The following is a 27,304-nucleotide window of genomic DNA, read 5'->3' as shown; positions in this document are numbered from 1 at the left end:
AGCAGGCTTCGCCTGTAGCCTAGCGCTGTACAGTTGGGGACCTGGCTGATGCTGAACCCAGGCTGGCATCCAGGGAGTTGGGTCGTCGTTCCAGATCTGACAGATCCTGAGAGGACTGGGGTGAAGGGGGTGTAGTGTTGGTGATCTACATTCTCCCATTTCAGAGCACTTCCCTGTTGTACAGATGGGGGATCTGAGGCGCAGAGGTTGTGTCTTGCCCCAGGCCGTCGAGTTGGCACAAGACTTGGGAAGGGAGCCTGGCTCCCAGTCCTGTGCTCAGGTCACCTCTCTGCCTGCTGGTGTGGGTCTCGCTGGAAAGGGGTTTAGCCCTGGTCTGTGTTTGGACTTGCTGTCTTGGGAAAGTGAACGTGGGCTCTCCTTAAAGATGACCCCTGGCTGGACTCGGTGCTCCCAGGTTCTCTTCTCCCTTTTCACACCCGCACCCCCAAATACTAAACATTAAAAATATCCCTTTTCTCCTGGAGAGAGCGAGCCTGGAATTATTCTTACTTTTGCTTTTACCTCCTGGCTGAGGCCCTCCGAAATCTGCTGCTGGGGCCCAGGATGCAGAGACCAGCGTGCACATAGCCAGCGTTTGCCTCTGTTTTTTAGCCCCACTCATCTGCTCCCTCGGAAGCCGTCACCTTCCCACTGTTAACGTAGGCCATGATCCTGGCATGGGCCCACACAGAGGTACCTTGCGTCCATGGAGAGCAACTTGCAGGATCAGGGCTGAAATTTAACATGGGCATGTTGTTCTGTGATGGACAAGCAGCTCGGGGGTCAGGGCGGAGGACAGGCAGGCAGGACTCTGGGCACTAGTACAGATTTCCTGAGCCTGGAAGGTGGGGCCTGATCTCCTATCAAACTGGGACACCATTTTTGCAGGCACAACTTTGCGCCAGAGTGACTTTCCCCCGGGGTTTTGTATTGGCAGTGAACTGCTGTGGGAATCGTCTATGAATGGGGAGTGGAATTCACGGCGGGTGCACAACTGTAACTGCAAAAGCAAAGGCTGGGTTTGCAATTCAGAGACTTAGTGTCCCGTGCCTCAGTTTCCCTGTCTAAAATGAGGATAATGCCACCTCACAGAGGGCGTGAACATTCTGAATGTCTGGAGGGCGCCTGGAGCTAGTGGGATGAAGGGCAAGTGCTGTTGGTAAAGGCTATATCAAAACAGGCCCCAATCCGTAGTACTTCTGGATCTCCACTTTTTGATGCGCAAGTCAAGGCTCTTTGCTTCCTCCCTTGCCATCCCAGGCGGGCATGGAATAGTGATACACAGGGCTGCAGGGAATGACACCGCAGCGAGGCTGATGGGGATTTGCTCAGGGCCTCCAGAGAGGACAGGGCACTTCCTCGCTCCCAGTAATAACTTTTTGATAGCCTCATGTGAAGCCCAAGCAAGTTGTAGTCTGCCCATTGACTCCATTGATCTGTGGTCAGACCCATGGTGACTGGCTCGTTGCTGAAAATGCTGGGTTCCTCACTAAAGATGTGGGATAAATTTCAGAGTATCATGCCAAATGTGCTATGCTTGCTTCCCTGCTAAAGGGGAGGGGGCCGTGATCAGGGCGCTGGCCTTGCACTTGGGAAACCTAGGCTCCCTGTGTGACCCTAGGCAAGTCAATTTCTCTGTGCCTCAGTTTCCCCATCTGTACAATGGGGATAATAGCCCTGCTTCTTCCTCACAGGGGTGTCATGAGGATAAATACAGTAAAGATTGCGAGGCGCTCAGATTCTGCAGTAGTGCATGCCCTTAGAATGGATCTAGATTGAACTCTACAGAAGGAATTAAATTCCGGGGAACACTAGCTTAGGAGCTGATGGGGGAGAGGATGTCTTAGGATGGTGCTGCTGAAAGGAGAGGATAAGAGAGCAGGGAGCAGTGACCATATTTCATAGGCCAGATCACTTGGTTGTGGTATGGGAGAGCAGCTGCCTGTGCTCATTGCAGGTGGGGAATGAGATCTGGGAGGGGCAGGGTGGCTAGCTTTAATTATGTGGGAAGGAGTGGGGAGAGGGTGGTTTCCCTTCCCACTTGATGAATCTATGGGTGACTGCTACAGTCCATTCTTTTATTGAGCCAGCTAAGGTCACTTTCAAGAGGCTTTTGTCTAATGAATAAATCCAGGATGCTAAGCCTGTTAGATGATCTATAAGAATGTAATAAAATCTGCCCAATTGAGAGCACCGGTTCCATTGTAGCCATATTGATAGCATTGTGTCTAGTGGCAGGCAGCATGAAGCGCTCATTGAGCCATGCCATTGTCCTGCTGCTGATCACATGACATCGTGGAGGATTTCATTGCAAGGGCAACACAAAGCCCCTTGAGGTTTCCGCAAGGGCGGCAAAATGACCAATTCCTTCAACACAATTAGGTTGCAGCTATGCTATACAGAGTACAGTGCTTAGATCTTACGCGCTGGATTGAAATCCCTGATTTTAATCGTGAATTAAATCAGCAAGCAGGAAATCTTGATTTAAGTTATCCATTTTAATCTTGGTTTTGCATTTGTACTTTTTTTTAAAATAACTAAAAAAGAGGTGGAAGGTGGCTCATATAACTTGGTACTTCATTTTTACTAACTACTAGGGTACATTCTATCTATACACTCTATTTAAGCAGTTTATATAGCTTAACATACATGTAAACAGTAAGAATCTGAATAAATACATTCTTGTTAGAAAATGGTGAATGATGCATTTCTTATTTACTTGATTGACTTTTTTAGTTGTGATTTGTGTCCAGCTGTATTTGGATGGAAACTGCTGTTTTTGTGCATTTTAATTGAATTCCATTTTATTTATTTATTTTTAATAAAAAATACCTTAAATGTGCTGGATACACAAGTTTTTTGTTTGTTTGTTTTAAACAAGTTTATTAAACATGCAAGTAAGTTTTTAAATGCAAAACATGTTTTGCATTTAAAACTCATCTATTAAACAAAGGAAGCTTCTTTAGTTAGTGAATTGGACTTATTGTTCACCATGTCCTTCCGGATTTTAGAACTAGTAGATCTCATGCTCTCTCACCTTGTTTTTATTCAAAGGTTGGAAGAGGAAAGCAAACTTTCCAGCTTTTTCAGCTCCCCATTGGTTTCTCAAAATTGAATGACCTAATCACTGAACTGAACTAGTTGAACAAACTGAAATGAAGAAAGTATTCTCTCTGCATTTGGGGAAGAGACTACTGTCAAAAGCTAGTTTAGCACATCAACAAACCCAGATTCCATGTGCTGAGCTAGTGACTTTCACCAGTTCAGTGGTTTGGCTTTCTTTAAAATTCTAGCAACAAACATGTAGGGCTTGAATGTCTTTTTGGTATTTACTTGGTTATTTTAATAGATTAGTAAATTTAGGCCTTAAAATAGGTTGTTATAATCTCAAATTTAATTGTAAATCGGTTTGTTTTTTTACAAAGAAAATGTATATAATTTAAATGAAAAAATAAGATTAAAAAAAAAAAAAAAAACTAAATTGATTTTTATCCACCCTGCCTTCTTACCATCAAGGTTTATGGAAGACATCCTAAAAGCCACTGCAAGGGCTTTCTGTTACTGGTGTCCTTCCACTAGAGAATTCTTTTTTTTTCTATTATCCTGGTGCCAGATTTATTTCTTGGTTTTATTTCTCCTCCCCAGGCTTCGTCTGTTTCTAGTGAGTTTCTCTTGGATCTATGTTTTTTTGCATAGGAGGCTGGGTTATACTTTGTTAGAAGCTCTTTAGTTCAGTTTCATAACAATATCCCCTTTTGGATAAAAGCATAGGACTTGGAGCGAAGAGATCTAGTTTCTATTTACCACTGGTTTTCTGGATTTGGGAAAGTCACTTAACCTCTCCAGGTATGTCTATGCTGACCAATAAGCAGACATGTGAATTCAGTGGGTTTGTTTACACTATAGCATAAGACAAGGATTAGTAGAACTCGAGTTAGCAGACACTGGGTTTGTTAACCTAGGGCATGAGCATCTACACTCATTTGTAACCCCAGGTTAGGAATTGTTGAACTCCCTGCCCCAAACTGGGTCTCCAGCGTCTACACTTCATTATGTAGGCCAGAGTCTAACCACCCATATCCCAGACTTCCTAGCAGCCTCCCAGAATGTGGCCGCTCTAGCTCTTTGTTCATGGTACAGAGTGGGAAAACTTGATTGCCAGCAAACTTGGCTTTCCAGGGAACAAAGAAAGTCAGCCCATGGAATTGAGATACTTTTGGAGGACTCCCAGAGCTCAAGACTAGTGGGGCTGCATCTACACTGCAAAACAATAGGGCTTGAACCCTGGATCCTGGATTGACTCAGGCTGGGTCCTGGCACCCTGGGTCTGAGTCCTGGATTAGCACGATTTGTGTATAGATGGAAAGGGGGTTAGGCTTGAGCCTGAGTTCAAACCCTGGGTTCACATTGCAGTGTAGATGTACTGTGTGTTTCTAAGCCCATGCTTGAGCATCTACACTGCATTGTAAACCTGACTTCACAGTTCCTGGACCCTGGTCTCCCAGTTGTGCCGAGTAGGGTGACCAGATAGCAAGTTGAAAAATCGGGACAGGAGGTGGGGGGTAATAAGGGCCCATATAAGAAAAAGCCCCAAATATCGGGACTGTCCCCATAAAATCGGGACATCTGGCCACCCTAGTGCTGATGCATCCATACTGCACTGCACTGCACAGACCTCCAGACTTGGGTCTGCGGCTTGACCTGCATCCACACTGCAGAATGACAGGGCTTGGACCTGAGTCACAGAGGGACTCCCTCCTCTCCCTCCCCCCTTCAGGGTTCTGAGTGCTTGCTGATCCGACTCAGACTGATTTGAGTGTGGACAGAAGTGGGGCTTGGGCTCAAAGCTGAGTCCGAGCCCAGGGTTAATGTGCAGTGTAGACATATCCTCTGTGCCTTGTTTTTCCCCACTGGTAAGGTGGGGATGATACTGTCCCATAGGAATGCTGTGAGGCTTAATTAATGTGCGTAAAGGACAATGAGCTCCTCAGTTGGAAGCTGCTGTAGAAAGGCAAATTAATATTCCTTTCCCTTCCCCTTCCTGAACAAATAGAGTCAGAGTTTCAGGCTAGAAGGGACCACCAGATCATCTCATCTGACCTTCTGCATAGCAGAGGCCACGAACAATACCTCTGCATGGAACTGCCGTGCTGCTGGAGATGCCGGATTCTGGTTGTCATGGAAAACAAATCCTGATTGCTTGTGGCCATTAACAATCTTGTAGCCTTCTAATTAAGGGCTCCTAGGAGCTGGCTCCAGTGCTGAGTCCTTGCTGCAGTATCAATGCCATGGTCACCAGCACACTGAAGTACTGCAATGGGACCTATCTGGAGTTCTCTTGAACACCACATGGGAAGTTTGGCTAGCGTAGAATATAGTGGCTCAGTTATAGTGGTGTTGCAATGGCTGCCAGTTTTGTTTTCAGTGCAGTTCAGGGTGTTGAGTTTACTTTATAAAGCCCTGCTTGGTTTGGGTCCTGGGTAACATCAGAGATGGCCTCTGGTCCCGCTCACCCTCCCAGTGGGCAAGGTCAGCCGGTGCACTGTAGCTACCAGTCTCCAGGTTTGAATTCTGGAGGCAGAGTGTTAGCTGGGAGCCCTCTGCCCTGGGATTCACTTTGCCTCTTGGTCTGGCAAAGCTGGTGGGGCTGATCTATGAGATCTGTCTGCTCGTTTAGGCTGGTGCTGAATTTTGTTCCTGGGCTGGAGAGTTTGGACTGACACTAGCTTTTGTCAGGTTTTGTATCTCTTACTGACTTGAACCCATAGAGCTTTGATGGGCACGTGCTGTGTAGAGAACCATAGTCTTGTTACCGATGTTCCTCCTGCATTGGGTTCGCTTCCTGTCCAAAATGGCAGCGTAGCACTGGTGCTAAACAGCCAATGCTTTGTACTCCCGAGGTGGCTGCGTTTCAGCAATGGCTGAACGGATGGGGCCCTTGGTATAATTTGTGGATCATTTTGCAGCATATTGGAGATCCTTCAGGATGAGAATCGCTCTGCAACTTTATTTTTAATGAATATTTTATATTTGAAAATTTTAACATTCAACGTAAAATATTTGAATACTAAAATGATGTGAATTTTTCTTCCGTTTGCTCCCTCGGCTGTTTCAGAAATGTAGAGCAGAGTAAGAAACCCTCCGACCATGCTCGTTTTTAAGGAAAGCCTGTACCAGAGACTCTATCCCAGCAAAGTCGTGCAGCATTAAGGCCATCCCTCTGGTGTGAGATTGCAGCGGGCAACAAGCCTCAAGCCTTCCGAGCAGCGTGGCTGGGCACTAAGGGAACCAGTGTGGCATGGGAGGTGCAGAAATGAATTTTCTGGTTCTTGGCAGAAAATAAAAAGCCCCTTTTGTTTGTTTTCAGCTCCCTCCCCTTGTCGCTCTTTTTAAATATTGTGTTCCAGATTTAATCATCCCAGTTATGTAAGAGAGCTTGGCTGCTGCAGAGGGCCGGAACGTGTCGGAACGAACACATGCAGTGCTGTGGCACCTACTCGGAGCAGATCTAGAGAACATGGACTCAGACAAGCCCCTGGTGTGCTCTATGCTAGAGCTCCTGCTATTGCTACCATGGTCAGAGCTGTGCTGCTGTTGGCAATAGTGGCAGAAGTTCAAGGAGAAAGGCCAGTGCGGGCCAGGACAAGAGCTTGAGACAGCCTCTGATGGCTGCTAGACAAGTGTTTTAAGCCTCAGAAGTCCCCAAAGCATTCATAACCCCATGTCCTCCCCTGGCCGCCATCTCAAAAATGTACAGAATTCAGGGTCTGACACAGATTAATCCTGTTTATTTATTAGACCAGCCCTCTGCATCCTAAAGATGAACTTCTCCTTGCAGGATCCCACAGATTAAACACAAGACAGTCAATGTCTCTTCCTCTTTCAGTGTGTCTCTCTCCCTTTAATACCTTGCTGGCTGGCTGTGACTTCTCTCTTCCACTATGGATCGCAAAAGGGTTCCTTTCTTTCCCTTGTTCCCCCCCCCCCCCCCATGGCTTTATTTACTCTCACACTGTGAGGAAGCAAGGATTGGAAATGGGACATGGAGCATTTGGAATCCAGCCCAGTGGCCATAAGTAATTCAAAGGCCTAATTGAAATGAATTGGTGGGTCTCAGTCCAGTTCCCATGGGACAGGTGCCCATGTCAACTGGTGTGCCTATTTTGGGAGTGGTTTTTTTAACACCCTTGGCAGTTTCCCTAGGGAGGCAAAGGAGAGGATAAGTTGCAGAGGCTGAACTTGGCCCCCGAGTGCTGGCTCCAGGTCAGGGCTGAGGCAGCGTAGAAGAAGCGTGTGTTGGCGTTCCCCGTGGTATCTGCTGTATGGCTAAGATTGGGCTGTAGCCCCCAGGGCCGTCTGGCCGGTGCCCTTCACCAGTGCTGAGTTCTTGGGGAAGTATCGAGCTCTGGAGAGCTGTACGTTTGAAGGGTGGCCTAGAGCAAAACTTGGCTTGAGCCCCCTTGCCACAGCGCTCCTTGCCCTACCCTTGCTCAGCCTCCCACCCTGCTGTCTCCTTGTCAGTCCCTGGACAGGCGGAACTGTGGTCACTGCCTGTATCTCATGGTGGTCCAGTAGGGACCCGGCCTTAGTCAAATGGGCCCTTTCCTGTGGTGTTACATAGTGATTGGTACGGACTCTGAACTGGCAGCTTCCGAATTCTGAGCTGGGCCCGTTGCTCTGCAGCTTGTGGCTTCCCAGCGAACTGAGCAGCTGCGCCGGCCGCTAAAAGCCCTTAAACACCAGGATGTTAAAAACTGAGGCCAGTCTGGCACGGGGTGCTTGTTGGAATTCCAGGGACTTCCCTGGGGTGTCAATGCACTGTCCTGTGTTGCTCTTCTGTTGTTTGAGTCGGGATGGGCAACTGGGTTTGATTCAGACTGGAGTTACCCCCTGCTCCACCAGGAGCCTTCCCTCCCACCGCCCCAAACTCAGACTGAGTCGTGGAGGGCTGAAGAAGTTCAGGTGTGCCTCCACCCCACCCAGCTTGTTGCTGGAGAGGCTTTTTCTCTCAATTGACAGACCTGTGAGGTCAGGCTGATCCTTGAGACGGAAGCTGCAGATCTGTGGGTGTTCCATCCATCGCAAAGGGTTACTTGGTCCTCTTCCTTCAAGCGTGCATTAACTTGCAGTGGTGACTGCAAAGGCTCCCTGATCGTGCGCTCCTTGGCAGCAAAACCAGACAAGAAGGCAGCTTTCCACCTTCATCTCAGACTGCAGCTTGGGAACCCAGCAGGCCCTAAAGGGGTTGCTGCCACTGCGGGATGGACTGTTCTATCTGAAGGCAGCGGGGCATCCAGGAGCAGTGCCCCAGGGTGATGGTTGTACTGTGCCAGGCCTGAACTTGGGCTGCTTCACACAGCGTCTCTGCTTAAGGCTCAGCTCTGTAAAGTGTCTAATGGCTTGGCTCTGCTCCCGTTGACTGCAGTGGTGCAGGGCTGAGCCCGGAGTACTGTTGCAAGGCTTACTGGATCTGGACGGCGGATTAGGCTCGCTGTCTTGTTGTCCAGCTGGCTTGTAGAGAATCCTCTGTAGGGTGACTGGGTATTAGTTTTGTGTGTGTGGGCAGATAGTGAAGCTGCTTTGTTTAATTTCCTGTAGAGCACAGAAATCGGAACACTTTATTCCTTTCCCGTTGGCTCTGACGTTGAACTCTTCTCTGCGTTGTAGAAGATGGAACCTCATCAGGAAATGATTCAGAGCTTGCACAAGAGAGGCGCGAGGTGGGGGGGGAGAGACAGACGTCGTCTCTCCAGTGCTGCTGGTGTGCCTTTCTCTGTGAAAGGTCTCTGGGGTCTAATCCAAGTTTGCTTGGAAGACTTGATGAGTTTCTAGAAGTGGAAAGTCCAGCACAGTGTGTCTTGCATGTCTGGTAACCCCGGCTGGGGAGTGTATTCCATGGGCTTCGTGTTGGAATCAGGATGCATGCTGTGGGCGTGTGTGTATAAATACTGATCTGTCGTACCTAAGGGAAACACTAATGCAATTCCTCCTTGGCTCTTACTCCAATGATGCTACTAGCATCTAGAGCTGCAATTGCTCATACTGTGCGCTTGCTCTCCTGCGCCCTCCCCCGGCTCCAGCGTGTTAGAAACTGACGGAATGGAGGGCAGCATTTTGTGCTTGCCGTTTTCACTGGATGGGGGCGGCCCTGCAGAGTGACTGTGGCTTTGCTCCCTGCCTCAGCAGAGAGGACATAGCTAAGCCCTGTCTCTCCGTCTCCCACTTCTTCAAGCTTCCTTGAGGCATGGTGCAGTCGCTCCAGGCATAGACTCCTGTTCAGATCAGGGCAGGGAGAGTTGCACGTGTGGAGCCGGGATTGAATCAGGCCAGGAACATACAGGGTAGGAGCTGATACTCCACCTTTCTTGTCCATCATGGGGGTGGAATGAGGAGGATCACAGGCATTGAAGAGCGAGTTGAGATTGGAGCATCAGCCTTGGCTCATGCCTGCTAGTCAGGGCCTGGACCCTTAGGCTTCCACTGACTGCAGCAGGCTTGGGATCCAGCTCCCAATGAATATTTGCATGTGTAACTTTATATAACATGTCTGAAGGGTTAACTGACATTGCTGCCTTGTGACTTTCTCTGGCATCCCTGTGTTAACTCCTCCTCCCCGTATTGGTATTTATTTTCCTTTAAAAAATAAAAAAATGAAATTCAACTTTAGCACCGGTCCAAAGGAATGTTTTTAGTATAACTGGATGACTCGTGCTGGGAGAGGTGCTGGGTTCCAGCCACTAGGACCCAATTGTTCCTCTGCTCCTTTGCTGATACTGGAGCCCAGTTAGTGCCAGTTGTGATGGTGCAGACACCTGCCTGGTAGGAAGTGAAGGGAGACCCTCCCACAGCCCTGTGAAAAACCACCAGAGAGCAATACCTTCCAGTCACTACCGGCCAAGCCTGCATCCGGCAAGTGAAATGCATGATCCCAGGGGGCTTCAAACTCTTCCAGAATGGGCCCTGCATTTTAATAGAGAGGGTTTAGCAGCTACCTACCTTCCCATTCACAATCATGACCCTGCCACCCCTCCCTGGCATCCTGGTGGTAACTGCAGCATTGGCATGGACGTCTAATGTATCTGCAGCTTCCTTAAGTGCAGTCTAGGAGGTGGAGATAAGGAAGAGGGGGCCAGCACTGTGTGACTGGCCAGCACTCTGCAGACAACCAGCACGTGCTCTGCAGTCCACAGTTCAGGAACCTCTGCGCTATCTAGAAGCTTTTCTTTCTGTACCCTACGGTACAGTTGCTAGCAATGAGCAAAGCCGCCCTGGCCCTCTCTGTGGAAAGTCAGGTTCCTGTGGAAGGTGCTTTTCTGCTTGTACTGTGTGTGTGTTTTCCATTTTGTGGTATGTGCACTTACCTAGCTTCAGAGTGTCTACTCTGACTCGTGGGCTAGGATAAGTAACTCCTGGGTTAGGCCCTTGGTGTGCCAACCTTCATCTGCTCCCAGGAGGAGGGTAAAACTCTGGGGGAGGGTTATTGACAATTGGGAAAAGCCTGTGAGGGCTGGGTATTTTCTGGTAAGTTGTCACATGTCTTGTGTCCCTGTTTATCCTATGTGGTTTTCCCTTTCCTCTCTCACCGTCGTGCGTGGGTCTGCTCTGCCAGTTGTGTGGCACAGGCATGTCCATGTTCAGCTGGATTGGCATCGGGTTAAATAAAGCCCATTCCAGGGTTCTCCTCCCTCCTAGGTCTGTTGGACGTGCCACTGGTTTGGTTTGGAGAGTCAGGGTTTCACACCAAGGAAGCTGCTTGTTCCTGGCTCCAGGTTCCTGCCCTGGGCTGGCACGGGTTGTCCCATCAGATGTTTACCTTTGCCACCTTTTGCTAGAGAGAGTCCATTTGCCTGGCTCATTTCCCCCACTGCTTTCTCTTGGCGGTGTCCTGTGTTTGCCAGGACCCTGTGGATCAGATTATACAGCGGCAGTGGAAGGGCGGTGCCCACACTTATTCAAGGTGTGTGCTTGTTTGCACTTCGGGTGTAAGACCGTGTGATTCCCCCTCACCTTTGCCCTGTACCTTTTGGCTTCAGCTCCTTCCAACTGGCTACTGATGCTTGGGGCTGGGTTGAGGGGTCAGCTGGCTGTGTGAAGTCCTGCCTGCATCTGCAGAGGGCTCACTCGGTGCTGCAAACGCCATGTTTAGCAGAGGCACTTTCCAAGTCCACGTCCTCACTCTGGCCTCATCCATTGTAACAACATTTAGTAGGTGTGTCGTTAGGTCTCTGGGGTTGCTAGCCCACTCCCATAAGAACGGTCACACTGGGTCAGACCAATGGTCCAGCTAGCCCAGTATTCTGTCTTCCGGCAGTGGCCAATGCCAGGCTATGGACACCTCGAGGATGGGGTTGCGTCCCTGCCCATCTTGGCTAATGGCCATTGATAGACCTATCTCTAAGTTGAGTGGGATACGCTCTTACCAGTGCAAGGATGGGCGAGGGGACAAACCACGCCGTACAATCGCTGTCTTTGCAGCAGCGTCCTCGCTGGGTCTCGACACAGCCTCAGCCCCGCTAATCTGCCCAGCACGTATTCTGGTGAGTCTGGATAGTCCCTCGCGTGGCTGGCAAGGGGGAGGAAGGAATAGGAATAAAAACTGCAGGCTCCCTCCTGTCCTTTGAGTAAACGCACCAGGGCTCTATTACCTGAAACTCCTCCCAGGAAACTGCCGGGTGTGTCTGCACTGCAATGGAAGCCCGGGGTGGTGGAACTTGAGTCACTGCACTCTGGGTTGGAGAACCCAGGGCTAGGGCAGCTCCACTGATTACTGACCCTAGGTTGAGAATTTTTGAACCCGGGCCCCAATCCAGGGCTCCAGCATCCACACCGCAGTACGCAGGCCTGAGTCCAACCAACCGTATCTCAGGCTTCCTGGTGCCCTCCTGTAATGTGGCCATTTTAGCCCTTCGTGGGAACACGTGACTGGTCACCCCATGCGTCACAGGAAGTTTGAGCAGCCTGCCCAGGCATCCTGCTGAGCTGTCACTTGGGTCCATGTGCTCCCAGCAACCTGGAGGAGTCGCCATTTGAAGGACTTCTCTCGCTTGTGCTTTCACTGGGGGGAGGGATAGCTCAGTGGTTCGAGCATTGGTCTGCTAAACCCAGGGTTGTGAGTTCAATCCTTGAGGGGGCCGTTTAGGGATCTGGGGAAAAAAAATCTGTCTGGGGATTGGTCCTGCTTTGAGCAGGGAGTTGGACTAGATGACCTCCTGAGGTCCCTTCCAACTCTGATATTCTATGATTAAGGAGGATAGCAGCGTAAGTGAATCAGTGGCCCGGGGTGTCCTTTGTGTTAGTAAATAGCCAGATTCTTCGGGAGCAAGTCTGAGCCCCTCTTTCAGTTGGCCTGGCTTTGGTCCCTGGCATGATCGGGGCAGGGAGCAGGACTGAATTTACACAACAGTCCAGAGGAGTGAAAGCTCAGGCTTTGCCACAGAAAAGTGAAGTGGTGGTGTTTCTAGGACTCTGGTTGGAGTTAGTGAAAGTTTCACCCCGCCCCCGTGACCGGAAAACTGGGTTTTATTTTGGGTTTTATTTTTGTATAAGACAAAAAATCCTTTTAGGGGTCGACTTCCTTGCTGCATCAAATGGCAATGCCAGCCGGTGCTTTCTGAAACGTGATGTAACTGTGTACGTGGTCCAGCCATTCCCCCCTCCTCCCCCCTTCCCCGCAGATCTCAAAGTGATTCACAAACACCCGGCCCAAGGATTTCAAAAGGGACTCATGATTTTTTTAGGCATCTCTGATTTTTTGGCTGCCTAACTTGAGATGCCCTCAGGGGGCCTGATTCTCAGAAAGTGGTGATCGCCTGACCTTTGGAAATCAAGACCCTTTAATGTGTCTGAGGCTGAGCCCCTCCATATTGATGCACCCAGAATCACTGGTCACTTAATAATCTTGCCTGGAGTCCGGTATGTTCTGCCCTTTCCCCCCCCTCCCTTTTGTCTGTCTTGTTTATTATTATTTGTGTTGCTGTAGCGCCTAGCATGGAGCTGGGCTCCATTGTACTAGCTGCTGTATAAACACAGAACAAGGCGGGCAGGGACCATCTCTTGTCCTGTGTTTGTACCGCACCTAGCACAGTGGTGCTTGGTTGGCCGTTAGGCTCTATCATAATAAATACCGTTCAGTCTCTCAGCGTTTTTGTGAGGTAGGGAAACATTTTCCACATTTTACAGCTGCATAAACTTAGGGACAGTGGGGTTAAGTAACTTGCCCAAGGTCACGGTTAGTCTATGGTAGAGTTGGGACCAGATCCCAGGAATCCTGATTTCCCACCCCCTTGTGCTAACCACTAGTCCATGATTCCTCGCTTATTATTTTTTTAACTGCATAAGCAGCTCTTGAAGATGCTTCAGTGGCATCTGTGTTCGTTTCCATGGCAAAGCACTCTACAATGGTTGCCAAAAATAATTCTCCTTGCCAGCCTCGCCATCTGCAGGAGGAAGTGTCAGAGAAGCTGGCTTGGATGCTTTCTCTGTGCCCTCTTTCTCTTCATAGTATTCGAAACATGTAGGCTTCTGTTCCACTCGCCTTGCTATTTTCACGGCGAGGGTTTAAGCAGTGCCAGGGAGAGGGGGATACGGGGCGCAAGGGAGGGGTTGAAGCCTGGCCCAAATGGAGGCTGGTGCTGAGATCAGTCCATTGTAGAGCTGTTTTGGGGACTCCTTGTTGCAATGTGCCGGCGGTCCCGGTGTCTGGCGGGGGGAGGACTCCGTGGGCCACGGCAGGCTTTTCATGGGCAGCCGAGTCAGGTTAGCTGATCCGAGACTATTAGGCCTCCAGCCTCTGCCGCTTTGGGTCCTGGAGGAAGTGGGGTTTCAAAGGGCTCTGTGTGGGAGGGCTGCTGCCAGTTGAAGCAGCTGGAGGCAGTGACGGGTGGGAGAGACGGGGGCCGCGCTCGAGGTGACGCTCTAATCGGATGAGAAGGAATGACTGCTCCAGATGGACCTGTCAGCTTCAATGAGCGCCAACACCTTTCCCACTCCCTGTCTCACTTTCTCTCGGCTTCTTCTTTTCCTCTCCCCCTTGTCTGATCCCCTTCCATGTTCTTTTGCTTCCCCCTTCCCGGCTTGGATCCTCTCTGGCTTTTTCAAGTAACCCCAGCGCCCTAGGCTGGGGGCTGCCTTAAAGGGTCAGTTGCCCACTTCCTTATGCCCTTGTTTTGAGGCCAGCGTTTGCCGATTAGAGGGGGAGGCGCTTGGTCTTTTGCAGCCCACATGAAAGGGAGAAGGCAGAGCTGGACTCTTAAGCTATGTTTATACTTGTGGCGGCGTGTAGAGTTCAGGCACTATATGTGTGGCTCCATGCAGCAGGAAGAGGCTCTGTCAGTGGGATGCTACACTGCTGAAATAGCTGTGTAGACATGGGCGACGTGGCTTGGGCATGTAGAGAGCCGTGTAGGGGATGTACCCTGGGGGTTCAGGCATGTAGGCCGCTTTGCTCATCCAAATCAAGTACACTGCTCTTTATACCCAGACTGGCTGGGCGTGCAGCGTCCGCATGCTACATGCTGCCGCAAGTGTACCCTGAGGCTTGAACTGTCCTGCAGCAAGAGGCGTCATGGGGCAGCAGTGCGCCACGCTGTGGATTACGATGCCCTCCAGGTAGCGCATATTTTATGTCTGGAGCTGGGTTCAAACCCAACCCTCTCTCAGTGGATTGAGGATGAATTGACTTCACTCCCGTCACTGGATCAGGACTGTTACAAAACATGCATGCAAAAAATCCTCCCCTGCCCCTAAGGACATGCAGGATCCCGCCGTCTCTGGGGAGCGTAACTAAGGGGTGCTGACGCTACAGACCTTTTCCCTGGGCTCTGGCCCTGGAGATGGCGGCTGCTGCTGCTGTGCGGGAGAATATGCTCTGGGAATTGAAAAGGGGGAACAGAGTGGCACCTTCTCCTGTGCCCTGCAGCACATTGGCAAAGAAGACGCCAGCTGTGATGTAACAGGGCCAGATCCTCCGCGTTTTTCCGCTGAAGTCAGGAGAGGAATTCAGATGTGCACCACCTGTCCCGTAGGCTGCGTCTGCACTGTGATCTGGTGTAGCTGCCATAGCACGGGCAGTGGCAGCGGAGGCATGGCTTAGCTGCGCTGAGTAGAAACCTGCTTGAAACCTGTGGGTCTGTACTTGACACAGTTAAGCTATCCCTGCGCTGCTGCTTCTCATGCTACCATGGGTACACTGCTGTTTGTGCTCTCACTAGCTTGATGAGAGGTAGCACGGATACGTGCTGGGAATCACACCCCGAACCTGGGAGTCACACCCCTAGCCGTAGTGTAGACTGAGCCTGAGTCATTGCTGGGCACTGCTAGCAGCTGGATCTCAAAGCACTTCCCAAAGATTGAAATGCATTATTCCTGTTTCGCACTTAGGGGAAACTGAGGCCCAACCGGATGCCCACGGCCGCACAGTATGTGAGTGGCAGAGGTGGACGTAGACTCTTGGTCTCCTGAACTCCTAGCCTCCCACGCTGGTGACTGAGTCGTGTTCTCTCCCACCCCTCGTAGAAATCATTTCCCCGGGCGGGTTTCTCTGCGGCCTGAGGAGAAGGCCTGCATGTTCCACAGCGCCTGAATGCTCCTGCATCTGCCTGGCCTTCCCATGGCAGGGCCTTGCAGGTGTTGGAAAGCCCAGGGCAGTGGAAATTCCCCTCTCTCCCCACCCCGCGACACAGGCCGCTGTCTCTTTAATAATCTTCCTAGGTGACGACTGTATCTTCAGTGTCTCTGAGACAGCAGGGAACTGAATTCCTTCGATCCCCCTGCTTCTCCCCAGACGCGGTAAGAGCGGCTCAGGCACCTGCTTAGACAGCCGTGGCAGATTAATGTGGGGCCTCGAGGCTGGCAGGCGCAGATGCCGGCAAACTCGATGTTTCATTAACTTTAATGGGAAAATCCTACGGAGTGTGTGCTCAGGCTTGGCTGGCTGCTCGCCCAGCCAGATGAAAAAGCAAATTCCCCCTTCTCCACCCCCACCCCCCCGGACAAGGGTCAGGTCCGGAGCAGCATGACGTTAGCCTGTGTGTCTGTGTAAGAAAAACAACACAAAATGGAGCAAGACCAGGAGCGCAATCATGGCCATATAGGTGGGGCATGACATGAGATCGCCCTTCCTGGTGGGGGAGAGATCCCTTCACTTCTCTCGCCCAAGCACTGACACTGAAATTAAACAGCCCCTTAGCCCATGCCCGGTGGGCCTGAGTCAGCTGCCATGGGTCAGGCGCAGGTTTTTAATTGCAGCGTAGACATATCCCATGTGCCTTGAGCATCAGCTGGGGGCATTGTGGATAGCTGGAGCCTAGCTTGGCTTGCTGACAGCCATGCTACAGCGCTATCTGCACTGTACAGTATTAGCTACCCCGTGGAGGGATTTGCTCACACATGACAGCACCCAGCAGTTAGAGCGTGGCTACCCTGTGGTGTAGTCCGTGTGTTAACTGTGTTCTTGAGCCCTGTTAAAGCTTTGGGCCAAGATTTTTCAGTGGTGATTTTTAGTGCCTCGGTTTTTGGGTGCCTAGCTCGAGAAGAGCGTGCTGAGCGCCCACCCTCTGAAAAGGACGTCCCTTCTTAAGGGGATTTAAGTTGAGCGCCCAAAATCTTTCGTCCCTTCTGACAATTCTTGGCCTCGGATTCTAGCAGGGCTGACTCCCAGTTCAGGAACAAGGTTAAAACACCCAAGTGGTGCTGTCTGTACACTCCAAGGCCACACTGTGTGTTAAAGGTCAGGAACCAGATCTCTTGACTCTACAGCGCCTACAGCGTAGACCATAGACTAGTCCTCTCCCCGCTCATCCCTAGCCCCCACTTTGAGTAGTTAATGCTCGGCGTGTTGTGGCCCTCAGTTAAAATAACACTGTTTTACAGGGTAGCCTTCAGACCATGGTCCACAAGGTCCCGTCTGGGCTGGTCCGGGAATCGTGCTAGCGACAGCTGCCTGAAATCACCGCTGTTGTTGGCTGGATTCTGATCCCAGAGCCGGCCTGGCCGAGCTGCGGGAAGTCAGAAGCAGAAGCATCTGCTCAGAGCCGGGACTCTGCTCTGTCTGCGCTTGTGTGTGAGATGGTTATTTTGCCTGCCATTTGTTTTCTATTTTTGTAGCGTGGGGGCATGTCAGCCCCTGCAGCTGTTGTTTCCTCCTGCAGTTTATGTTCAGAGTTGGAATCATTAGGCTGTTTTTACTGGGGTGTGTGGTATGTAATGTTTGTCCTACCAGCTGGTCAGGCTGCGCTGCAGGGAAGGCCTTCTGTAACCCCCAGTGAATGGGTATCTACACAGCAATCAGTCTGCAAAGTATCCAGGGGAGCAGGGGCCTGATGTCTCTTACGAATGATACAGTCATGCAGGAATACCTCGATTCCAAGGCTCGTGACGCTTCTTGCCCTTGAGAGCAAGTCACCAATTTCCTGCTTGGCTTGTCCCCCAGCAGGACAGGCGTGCATGGAGACGGGCGCCGGTCCCTCCACCAAAGCAAATGGTGGTGGAGGATTGGAGGCAGCCAGAATGGGAGAGGTGTTGGGAAGGCTGGATGAGGTAGTGGGGGCAGGGTGTGGGGGTATGTGGAGTTATTGGGGGAGGGGGAGGGAGGAGCTGTGGCAGGTCAGATATGATGGTGAGGGTAGGGTGAGCAATAAATGGAACAGTATTTGGGACAACCAATGGAACTCGGTGTGAATGCCTCTTGGATCTTCGGGGCGGCGAGCATTGATGTAAACACCAGGTGAAGGAGAGAGTTGGTTCTTCTAGCAGGTTCACCCCCCACCAGCCCTGTGTGGTTGCCGAATCTGCCTTGCTGGAGGTAGCACTTCCTGCGGGGCGCGGAGGTGAAGGGCTGCCTGCCCAGCATGGGAGCTGGGACTGTAGGTGGCCGGCTCTGCGAACTGGCAGAGACCAAGGGGTGGCTTAAGTGAAGCTTTGCCTTGGGCGAAGGGCGGTGGGATAGGGAAGCCTGGAGAAGAGTTACGGATGGCACAGTCAGTGGACTCCTGAGCTTGTGAATGAATAGATGTGTGGAGAGTGCCGGGTTCTGTGCTGCTGGGTAGGGGTGGGATGTCTACCATGCAGCGTTCGGCTCCTCTGCTCCTCCTTTTAAAACCTGCCTCCTTCTGTTCCAGCCCACGACCCTCCCACAGGGCACCATCAACATGAACCAGTGCACAGATGTTGTGGATGGGGAGAGCCGGACGGGGCAGAAGTTCTCCCTGTGCATCCTGACTCCCGAGAAAGAGCACTTCATCCGAGCTGAGAACAAGGAGATCATCAGCGGGTGAGTCGAGGCCCTGGGGTCTATCTTCCCGGAGGTCATGTGGGGCTCTCTGCTTAGGTTTGCAGCGCAGGGGTGGCACTGGAGAACGAGAGGGCTGGATGGCTCAAGCGACTTGCGATGGGATATGGAGCCTCTTGCTTTGTCCGAATCCTGCTCAATCGGGTAGTGTCTTTTGTCCTCCCACAGCTATTTCTGTGGTGGGTCTCCACCCAGTTCCTAGTTGTTAGGTGCTCACAAAACCCAAGCAACTGTTGTGTTTGTTCCCCTTCCATTGGAGTTCAACAGAGATGCCAAGGGGTGGAAAGCTGTGAAAACTATGCCAGTCCAAGCCTCACCCTACCATGTGCTCCTGCCAGGGTGGAGGCAAATGGATGGGGGTGATGAAGGAAAGCTCTCGTTACTGACACATGGAGCACGGTGGGAAAGTCTTTCAAAGCTTTCCCTCAGTGTCAGTTGTTCCCCCACTTCCACCATGGGGTGATACCACCCTGTGATGTGGCCCTTGGCTGGGAGTGAAGATGCACTGCTGCCCTCTGCTGGATGTGTGCTGGCCCAGCCCATGTCGTCTTCTGTTCCTCTTTGCTGGATGGGCTGGTGATTCTTCCATTCTTTGAAGCCCATGCTTTAGAGAGACGGGTCCCCAATGCATTCCTGGTGCTTTGTGTCTCATGGGCATCTGGCTGTTGAAGGTACTACTGCCACCAGTTCCAACAGTTGAGTCTCCTGAGGATTAAACTAACCCAGCTTTAGTCTAACGTCACTGGGCTCAGGGCAGGGGTAACCAGGTGAAATTTAATGGCCTGAGAGATACAGGAGGTCAGAGCAGATGTTCTAATGGGCCCTGCTGGCCATAAACGCTATGAAACTGTGATGGGTGCACGTCACTCATTGTACAGCCCAGTGCCCACGGGACGATTTGCAAGAGGGTTCGGTCATGCGACATCAGAACACAGATAAGTCCGTGATAGTGACAGATCCCATCTCTGCATCCAAGCTATAGTATGGCACTAAATAGGCCTCGTAAACTAACCCAGCTATATGTTTCTTCCTTGTTCTTGTAAAAACAGTGGGTCAGATTCTGCCCTCAGTTGCCTCGCTAAACCCGAGGGTTGTAACCGAGGGCAGAATTTGGCCGCAGTGTGTCCTGGTTTGAGCAGCATATGCAGTTGTGTGTAGCTGCGGTCTACGGAAGTTGCTCTGTTCCAGAATTCTGCCTTGCTCTGCACAGTACCTGCCTTTTGTCTCTGATCAGTGGCTGATACAGGATTGGGGGAGGGAAGTGAGGCCGGATCCTGCTTTGGGAAGGGGATGGATTCTGTGGTCTGAGCTCCAATCCTGCGTTTTCCAGGAAGCCTGAGCGATGACTAGGAGTGTGTGTGCAGCCCGTACCTGGGCCATCTCCCAGCATCAGTGTCAACGTGCTGGACCATTTGGCACTTGCTTGGTTGGCAGGGCAGCTCTGCGATGTGCCTGGTTTTAATGATGGGTATTATGAGGGCGATAAACCTCTAATATTAGAGAGGCTCTAATTGCATTGGTGCCTCCTGAATCCAGCTGGCAGCCAAGCCCTGCCGCTGTCCAGTGTGATGCTTTGTGAGAGGCTGTGTGGCAAGCAGAGTCCACCTTTATCACTAGTGTGCTCATTGGCATTGGAAGCCAAAACAGCCCAGCTTGCCAAGTTCAACAGTGAGCGCAGGGGCTGTGCTGGCAGATTGTGTGCTGCACATCTGGACCCGATGGGCATAAACACACACTCTGGGGAAGAAGCTGGAAGGAATACACTGGCAACTGCTTGCTAATGGTTGGATTTGATGATACCATGGGCTGCTTGTAATTCCCCCTTAACAGCAGACATTTATCTTCCACTGACTTTTGCCCTTTCCCACTTGGCTAGTTTTCCTCCTCTCCTGTCCCCAGATCCCCACAGGCCTCTGGCACTTGTAATAGAGCAGCGTGACTGCCTGTAGGGGACTGACTTATTGCATGAGACTCATGCATGACTTCAGCAGGGATATGATCAGTGATGGAGCATTTAAGTCCTGAAGTTGGGAGTGCCTCCTTCTGGGCTCTTGTCCAACACATTCTGAAACTCAGACACCTGCCTTTGGAAAATCAGGTCTGTTTAAGGTGTCTCCGGTGGTACCCCAGAATTGAGACACCCAGAGTCTCTAGTTACTTTTGAAAATCTTGGTCAGACGGTTGATTTTTGCGTTGTTTCCCATTGATGTATGTCTTACCTATTGACGTACTGCAACAAGGACGCTTATGGAAGGGGAGAATTTTTAAACACACTGTAGCATTTGCGAAGTGTTTTGAAAATGGAACTGGCTCAGAGTGCTTGGGAAGCGATGTCCCTGGTCTGTCTCGTCAGTGGATTGTATCATTATGGTAACAAATACTGGCCATTTACAAGACCAGTCAAGAAGCTGGTAGGGATGAAGTTGGGGGAGGGGAGGGAGAGGAGCCTGGAAAGGGGTAGGTTAGGGGACGATCGGCACTGAGGAGGAGGCATGTTGCTGTGGTCTGTGCTTACACCGCAGTATCCTGATCTTTGACCCAGCTGGCTAGTCCCCCTCATGAGCATGTCATTAATAACTGCAGGATCTTGAAGTTGTCGTCATTGTCAGCACCGTGGCAGATCCCAAAGAGACATCTCTATCGATGTCCTTAGGAGGTGTGGCTAAATATTCAGTTGATGTCCATCACTAGCGATCTTACCATACCATTGAAGCTTTTGGCGACCACATGATTGTCAGCTGTGTAGCAGCAGCCCTTGCTTTAGAATCCGTTGGTCTTCCATCCTAAAAATATGCGCAAGCCACCAAAACCAAACTAGGGCTGATGGAGGCAGTTGAAGATATTCATAACCAAACCCAGCATCACGGCTCTTGTCCTGATTACTTAATATACCTTCTATTCCTCTGTTATACCTGACAAAAATGACGAGACTCAAAAACATCAATCTCACTCTTCAGCCTTCTTCAGTGCCCATGTTTCACTGCTGAACAACTGAGAGAGGTGGTTTAACCATGGTTTTATAGATCTGCAGCTTTGTAGCAAACTTGATGTCATGATGTCCCCACAGATGCTATTGAAGGGCCCGAAATCTGGCAACAGCTGCTAGTATACGAGTGTCCACCTCTTTCGAGCGTCCTCCAACACTTCCCAAGTATTTGAGCAAGTGGCAATGTCCTGTTCAGGCAGGTTAATACTGAGCTGGTTGTAATCTGGAGCTGTAGGCTAGCTGGGGGCCAGGCACTTACTGCTTTTCATCTTCAGAGTACTTCAGCATCCATTTAATATGCCCCTTGGCTTTCCTCATTTCTTCTTTTGCTTCTTAATTGCTGGATGGCTTTTCTCTCCTATCTATGCAGGGGTTGAGAGAAGAAGGCACTTCCCATCAGAAAACCAGCGTCACTATGCATTCAAATCCAAGAGTCCCTTCTCTGTGTTCCCCTCACAGACCTCTTGGAAAATGTTGGTTTGAAAACCTTCATGGCACAAAATGCAATAATCCTATCCAGTGGAACGCACCTTCAGTCAGACGGCGCTTGTGAGCCGTGCGGTGGCTTTCCACGGAGCCTCCTGTTACAACGTTAAAGGGAGCCTGTGCGGATAGCAATGTTCTCCTGACCTGTGGGTCTAACGCAGAGATAACGGAACGTGCCCTATCAGCCTTGCCACCGTTTGTGCGGCTTGTTCACTGTTTGTTTGCTCTTTGCTCAGATCTGACAGTAGAACTAAATTGGTCGGTTTCTTTTTCTTGGTAGCCTGTTTGTTTCTCATATTCTAGCACCCAGCTACAGGGACTGACCCTGCCAGGAAATGTTTGAAGGGACCCATCCCTTAAATCAGACTTCCGTCTGATAATGTTCTACCTTCTGCTGTTACAGGTGACAGCCCAAGGAAAGTCCCTGTGACTGAAAGGGATTAGAGAAATCAGGTCAGCTTTGTGCATTTGACAGCCCATGGCAGTGTCTGTTTCGCCCTAACCTTAACCCCTCCCACCCCCGCTCTGTTTAGTTCCCTCTGTTGGTTCTGTGTGGTGTCTCACTCCTTCATGCTTTTTCGCAGGCTGCCCACAAAGTTGTGATTAATACAATTTGTGGCAATCCCATGGAGGCCTGCCTGCTAGGAGATGGTGTGAGACCCGCTAAATGTTCACGTTAGGCCACTGAATACCCAACGGTTGGCAGCAGTTCCTAGTCACTGGGTTGCAGGGGATTGGACCAGGGGGTTGGATTTATTGTTAGATTTCATGGTGTTTCTATTAATTATGTTGGTTTTTAAACACCCTCTCCACCCCCCGAATGTTGGGTCTAATGATTTTGAACAGTGCTTCCCTCTAGCAGTCCCACAGCTGGGCACCGTCTCGTCTCCAGGGAGCTGTTACCTGGCACATCCCCCGCGCCAACCCTCACATCCTCTCATGTTTTACTCTCCTGTGGTGGTGGTGTCATCCCAGCTGGGTAGCTCTCTGCTCGTCCTTTGTGGGAAGGAACGTGGAAAGGGTTTGGTTGATCACTTTCTCCTGTAATTGGATCGCTCGCTGCCAGGCTCCCAGCAGAGCAACTGGCCTTAAGAGGAAAACTAAAATGAAATAACTCTTCTCTCCTATGCCCGCTGCTGGTGCTCAGTTGCTTAGCAACACCAAAGGTTGGGCTGCTAAATAGAGAGAATTCCTTGTATGTTTCCCCATCTTCAGGCCTGGGATGAATGCTCCCGCTCCCCTAGTGGGGTGAGACAAAAAGGGAAGCTCAGGTTTATTCTGGTTGACTAGGGAGGCTGAGCCTGTGGTGCTGAGCTGCTGAGCAAGGCAACTGAGAGCCGAGGGTCAGCTGTCGTCTCATGGTGAGACTCGGGCATGGAAGAACCATGGCAGTACGGTGCTGCACCTGGAGATCTTTCCTTGTCCCTGTTGCTGTCCCCTCTCCTGGGCTGCTTCCCTTTACCTGTGCAGAGGCGGTGCTCTGTACTGTCTTCATATAGTGCTCCACCGCTAATGGCTGCTCTGCTCCTCCCCGTTGCCAAAAGTATCCCCTCCCTCACATCCAATCCAAACCAAGCTCACGGGACTGCCGAGCCCATGCTAGAGTCCCCATCCGATCCATGGTTCTAACTTCCCCAGCCCCTCTGTGCATTGTCTCCTTAGAATGTAAGCTCCCTGGGACAGGCCCCTCAACCAGCTCTTTCAGCAAACTCAAGAGTCCAGATTGTCTCCCCTCTTCTCTTCCTTTCCTCCCCTCCCACGGTTTGCTCTCTACACTTGCATTATATCTGGGCAGGACAAAGACCTTGTACCTTGGCATCTTGCAAGCCTCAGTTGCTACCATAGCACTGGGGGCGTGCACTCTGCATGCCACAAGGAATAAGTGGATCTCAGACTGGGCTTGGGATCTCTTGTTTATCTTGCACTATGGACTCTTACCTTTCTCTCAACGCTGAGTCCTCCCTGCCCTTCCCAAACCAGAAAGCTCTGAAGGCTGCAGTCAGCCGGGAGTTGTGCTGGCAGCTTGTTTTTAGGGGGGGGCCCTCCAGCTGTGGAGCTGGGATGCTGAGGAGCCTGCCTTGAATCCACTCCCTGGCCATATGGGAGATGAGATGATGTGTCGGGGATGCCAAGAATGAACAGGTGGGAGGGGCAGCAGTGGGAGGGCAATAGTTAGCAGCGCTACCGTATCCTCTCCTCTGGTAGAGTCCCAGAGGGGAAGGGAGCACAATTGTAGAGATGGTTTATGTGTAAAATGATTCTCCCCCCCCCTCCTGTTTTTTCCATCATAAGAACGGCCTTACTGGGTCAGATCAAAGGTCCATCCAGCCCAGTATCCTGTCTGCTGACAGTGGCCAATGCCAGGTGCCCCAGAGGGAGTGAACCTAACAGGTAATGATCAAGTGATCTCTCTCCTGCCATCCATCTCCAGCCTCTGACAAACAGAGGCTAGGGACACCATTCCTTACCCATCCTGGCTAATAGCCATTAATGGACTTAACCTCCATGAATTTATCTAGTTCTCTTTTAAACCCTGTTATAGTCCTAGCCTTCACAACCTCCTCAGGCAAGGAGTTCCACAGGTTGACTGTGCGCTGTGTGAAGAAGAACTTCCTTTTATTTATTTTAAACCTGCTGCCCATTAATTTCATTTGGTGGCCCCTAGTTCTTATATTATGGGAACAAGTAAATAACTTTTCCTTATTCATTTTCTCCACACCATTCATGATTTAATATACCTCTATCATATCCCCCCTTAGTCTCCTCTTTTCCAAGCTGAAAAGTCCTAGCCTCTTTAATCTCTCCTCATATGGGACCCGTTCCAAACCCCTAATCATTTTAGTTGCCCTTCTCTGAACTTTTTCTAATGCCAGTATATCTTTTTTGAGATGAGAAGACCACATCTGTACGCAGTATTCAAGATGTGGGCGTATCATGGATTTATATAAGGGCAATAAGATATTCTCTGTCTTATTCTCTATCCCTTTTTAAATGATTCCTTACATCCCTGTTTGCTTTTTTGACTGCCGCTGCACACTGCGTGGACGTCTTCAGAGAACTATCCACGATGACTCCAAGATCTCTTTCCCGATTAGTTGTAGCTAAATTAGCCCCCATCATATTGGATGTATAGTTGGGGTTATTTTTTCCAATGTGCATTACTTTACATTTATCCACATTACGTTTCATTTGCCATTTTGTTGCTCAGTCACTTAATTTTGTGAGATCTTTTTGAAGTTCTTCACAGTCTGCTTTGGTCTTAACTATCTTAATCAGTTTAGTATCATCTGCAAACTTTGCCACCTCACTGTTTACCCCTTTCTCCATATCATTTATGAATAAGTTGAATAGGATTGGTCCTAGGACTGACCCTTGGGGAACACCACTAGTTACCCCTCTCCATTCTGAAAATTTACCATTTATTCCTCCCCTTTGTTCCCTGTCTTTTAACCAGTTCTCAATCCATGAAAGGAACTTCCCTCTTATCTCATGACAACTTAATTTATGTAAGAGCCTTTGGTGAGGGACCTTGTCAAAGGCTTTCTGGAAATCTAAGTACACTATGTCCACTGGATCCCCCTTGTCCACATGTTTATTGACTCCTTCAAAGAACTCAAATAGATTAGTAAGACATGATTTCCCTTTACAGAAACCATGTTGACTTTTGCCCAACAATTTGTTCTTCTACATGTCTGACAATTTTATTCTTTACTATTGTTTCAACTAATTTGCCCGGTACTGACGTTAGACTTACCGGTCTGTAATTGCCGGGATCCCCACTTCACTGGTGCCAGACCTTGCTCTCAAACCTTCCTCCAAAGAAACTCTGGCTTCCCTGCCCCAGTGAGCTTTCTTCCTGCCAGAGGGAGCAGCCAATGGGACTTCTGTTCCCAGCACCAAATGGGGCTCCTAGTAGAGAGGGGCTGATGCTTAGATTTTTAAATAAGATTGGGACTCGCTTCCTGGGGCTGGGGAGTGACAGGAATTTGAGAGGTTGGGATCTCTTCTTGCAGGAGGGGGTGCTGATGGGTGCCAGCGACGCCCTGGGATGAGCCAGTCGGGTCCTGTGTTTGGTGGGTGGGAGGCTAATCAGCAGCCTTGTCTGCACTAAAACCTTGTAGCCATAATCCAGGTGGCTCCGTAGTTAGATGTCTGTGCATTGTCTGCACTTGTGCTCCCGGGCTGGCTGGCAGGTCGTTCTTCCCCGTTGTGGGGGAGGTGGTGGTGTTCTCACTTCGATAAACCTTTGTAAATCGTGTAATGATCAGTTCGGAAGCTGAAGGAAACCGAAAGCGAGGGGAAGAGGGGAGTGAGCAGCGTGTCCCTGGGCCCGTTGTACAGGGCTCGCTCCTGCTTCACCCGCTCTGGGTCTCCGGCTAACACCTGCTCCACCGGAGGTTCCTTCTCTGCCCTGTGTGGTGATATTGACCGGATACAGGTGGAGATCTCCCCCCAGCTCTGCTCTCCGACTCTTCCCCGGCCCTACAGCATCACGGGACACCAGCCCCCCCTTCCTCCCAACTCCCCTTGGGATCTGTTTCTCCCACTTAGCTATGCCCTACAATGTTACAGCAACTTTCATGCTTCCCCCAAGACTCTCCTGCTGTGCTTGGTCAAGCCCTGAAGCATTGGCAAAAATGCCCGTTTTCCCCTCCCTTCTCTCCCTGATCCCTGTGCTGTGCCCAGTCACACAGTTGTTACTGGTATCTCCTGTTTTCCTCTTTCTCCCATGCTCCAGTATCCGGCTCAGCCTTCCATTACTCTACCCCACTCTACTCGCTGTGGGTAATGCTAAGAGACACGCATGCTGCAAAGAAAGTGGGGCTGATTTCTTGTGCATTGGCCCTGCATCTTATTTTGAAACTCTGCGTTTGCCTCCAACCGTGGCATTAATCATCCCACTTGGTTTCAAGCCATGGTAGTTTTATTTTGCAGTTGCAGCATGCTGCTAAGATTCCCGTATTCGGAGAGCTGTCTTACGTCCATTGCGTGCTTTTTGATATTTATTGCCTAACCAAAACCCACTTGATGTGGTCGTCCCAAAACTCATGCGACAGCAGCGCACACACACACTCAACGGGAGTGTGTGTGTGGGGGGGAAATTAGGTGAAGCGAAGCATGAAACATCTGGAGCAGCCATTGGATCCTGATTGCAACCAGGTTGATTGAGATGTATGGGCTGCTTATCTGGACATGACAAGAGCCGGTAAAGGAATCCACAGCACAACTGACTCATGGCAAGGGCTGGCCTTTTTAATGCTGAATTTCCTTTGTTTGTTTTGTGGATTACTCTACAATAAAATGCAGTGGGAGCGTGGCGTTAACATTTGCATTTCTGAAAGCAGAAGACAGACAGCCCTGTCTAGCAGATACATTCCAGTAGGTTGGTCTGTGAGGTTTCCCTGATGCACCTCAGTCCTGTCCTGCAGTCTCTTCTTTTCCTTCCCTCCTCCTGCTCCCCCCACATCATTCCTGTCTTTGGCCTCTCTTGAGAAGGGACTGTGCCAAATTGTTTGTGGTTTATTGCGATGAGGCCAAATCTTCAC

The 27,304-nt window shown here is 50.4% G+C and overlaps 1 protein-coding gene across 1 annotated transcript in view; it reads left to right on the top strand.

Annotated features, from left to right (window-relative positions):
* MPRIP (myosin phosphatase Rho interacting protein) overlaps window positions 1-27,304 on the top strand; it is a 164,904-nt gene that overhangs the window by 66,250 nt on the left and 71,350 nt on the right. Inside the window, exon 4 of the mRNA XM_065411992.1 lies at window positions 18,117-18,268. Within this exon, the coding sequence (XP_065268064.1) occupies window positions 18,117-18,268 (152 nt within the window). The remainder of the gene's footprint in view (window positions 1-18,116; window positions 18,269-27,304) is intronic.

The sequence above is a fragment of the Emys orbicularis genome, chromosome 10 (genome assembly GCF_028017835.1).
Source record: "Emys orbicularis isolate rEmyOrb1 chromosome 10, rEmyOrb1.hap1, whole genome shotgun sequence".
NCBI lineage: Eukaryota > Metazoa > Chordata > Testudines > Emydidae > Emys > Emys orbicularis.
Note: the sequence above shows the minus strand (reverse complement) of the source record. Positions and strands in the feature narration are given on the sequence as shown.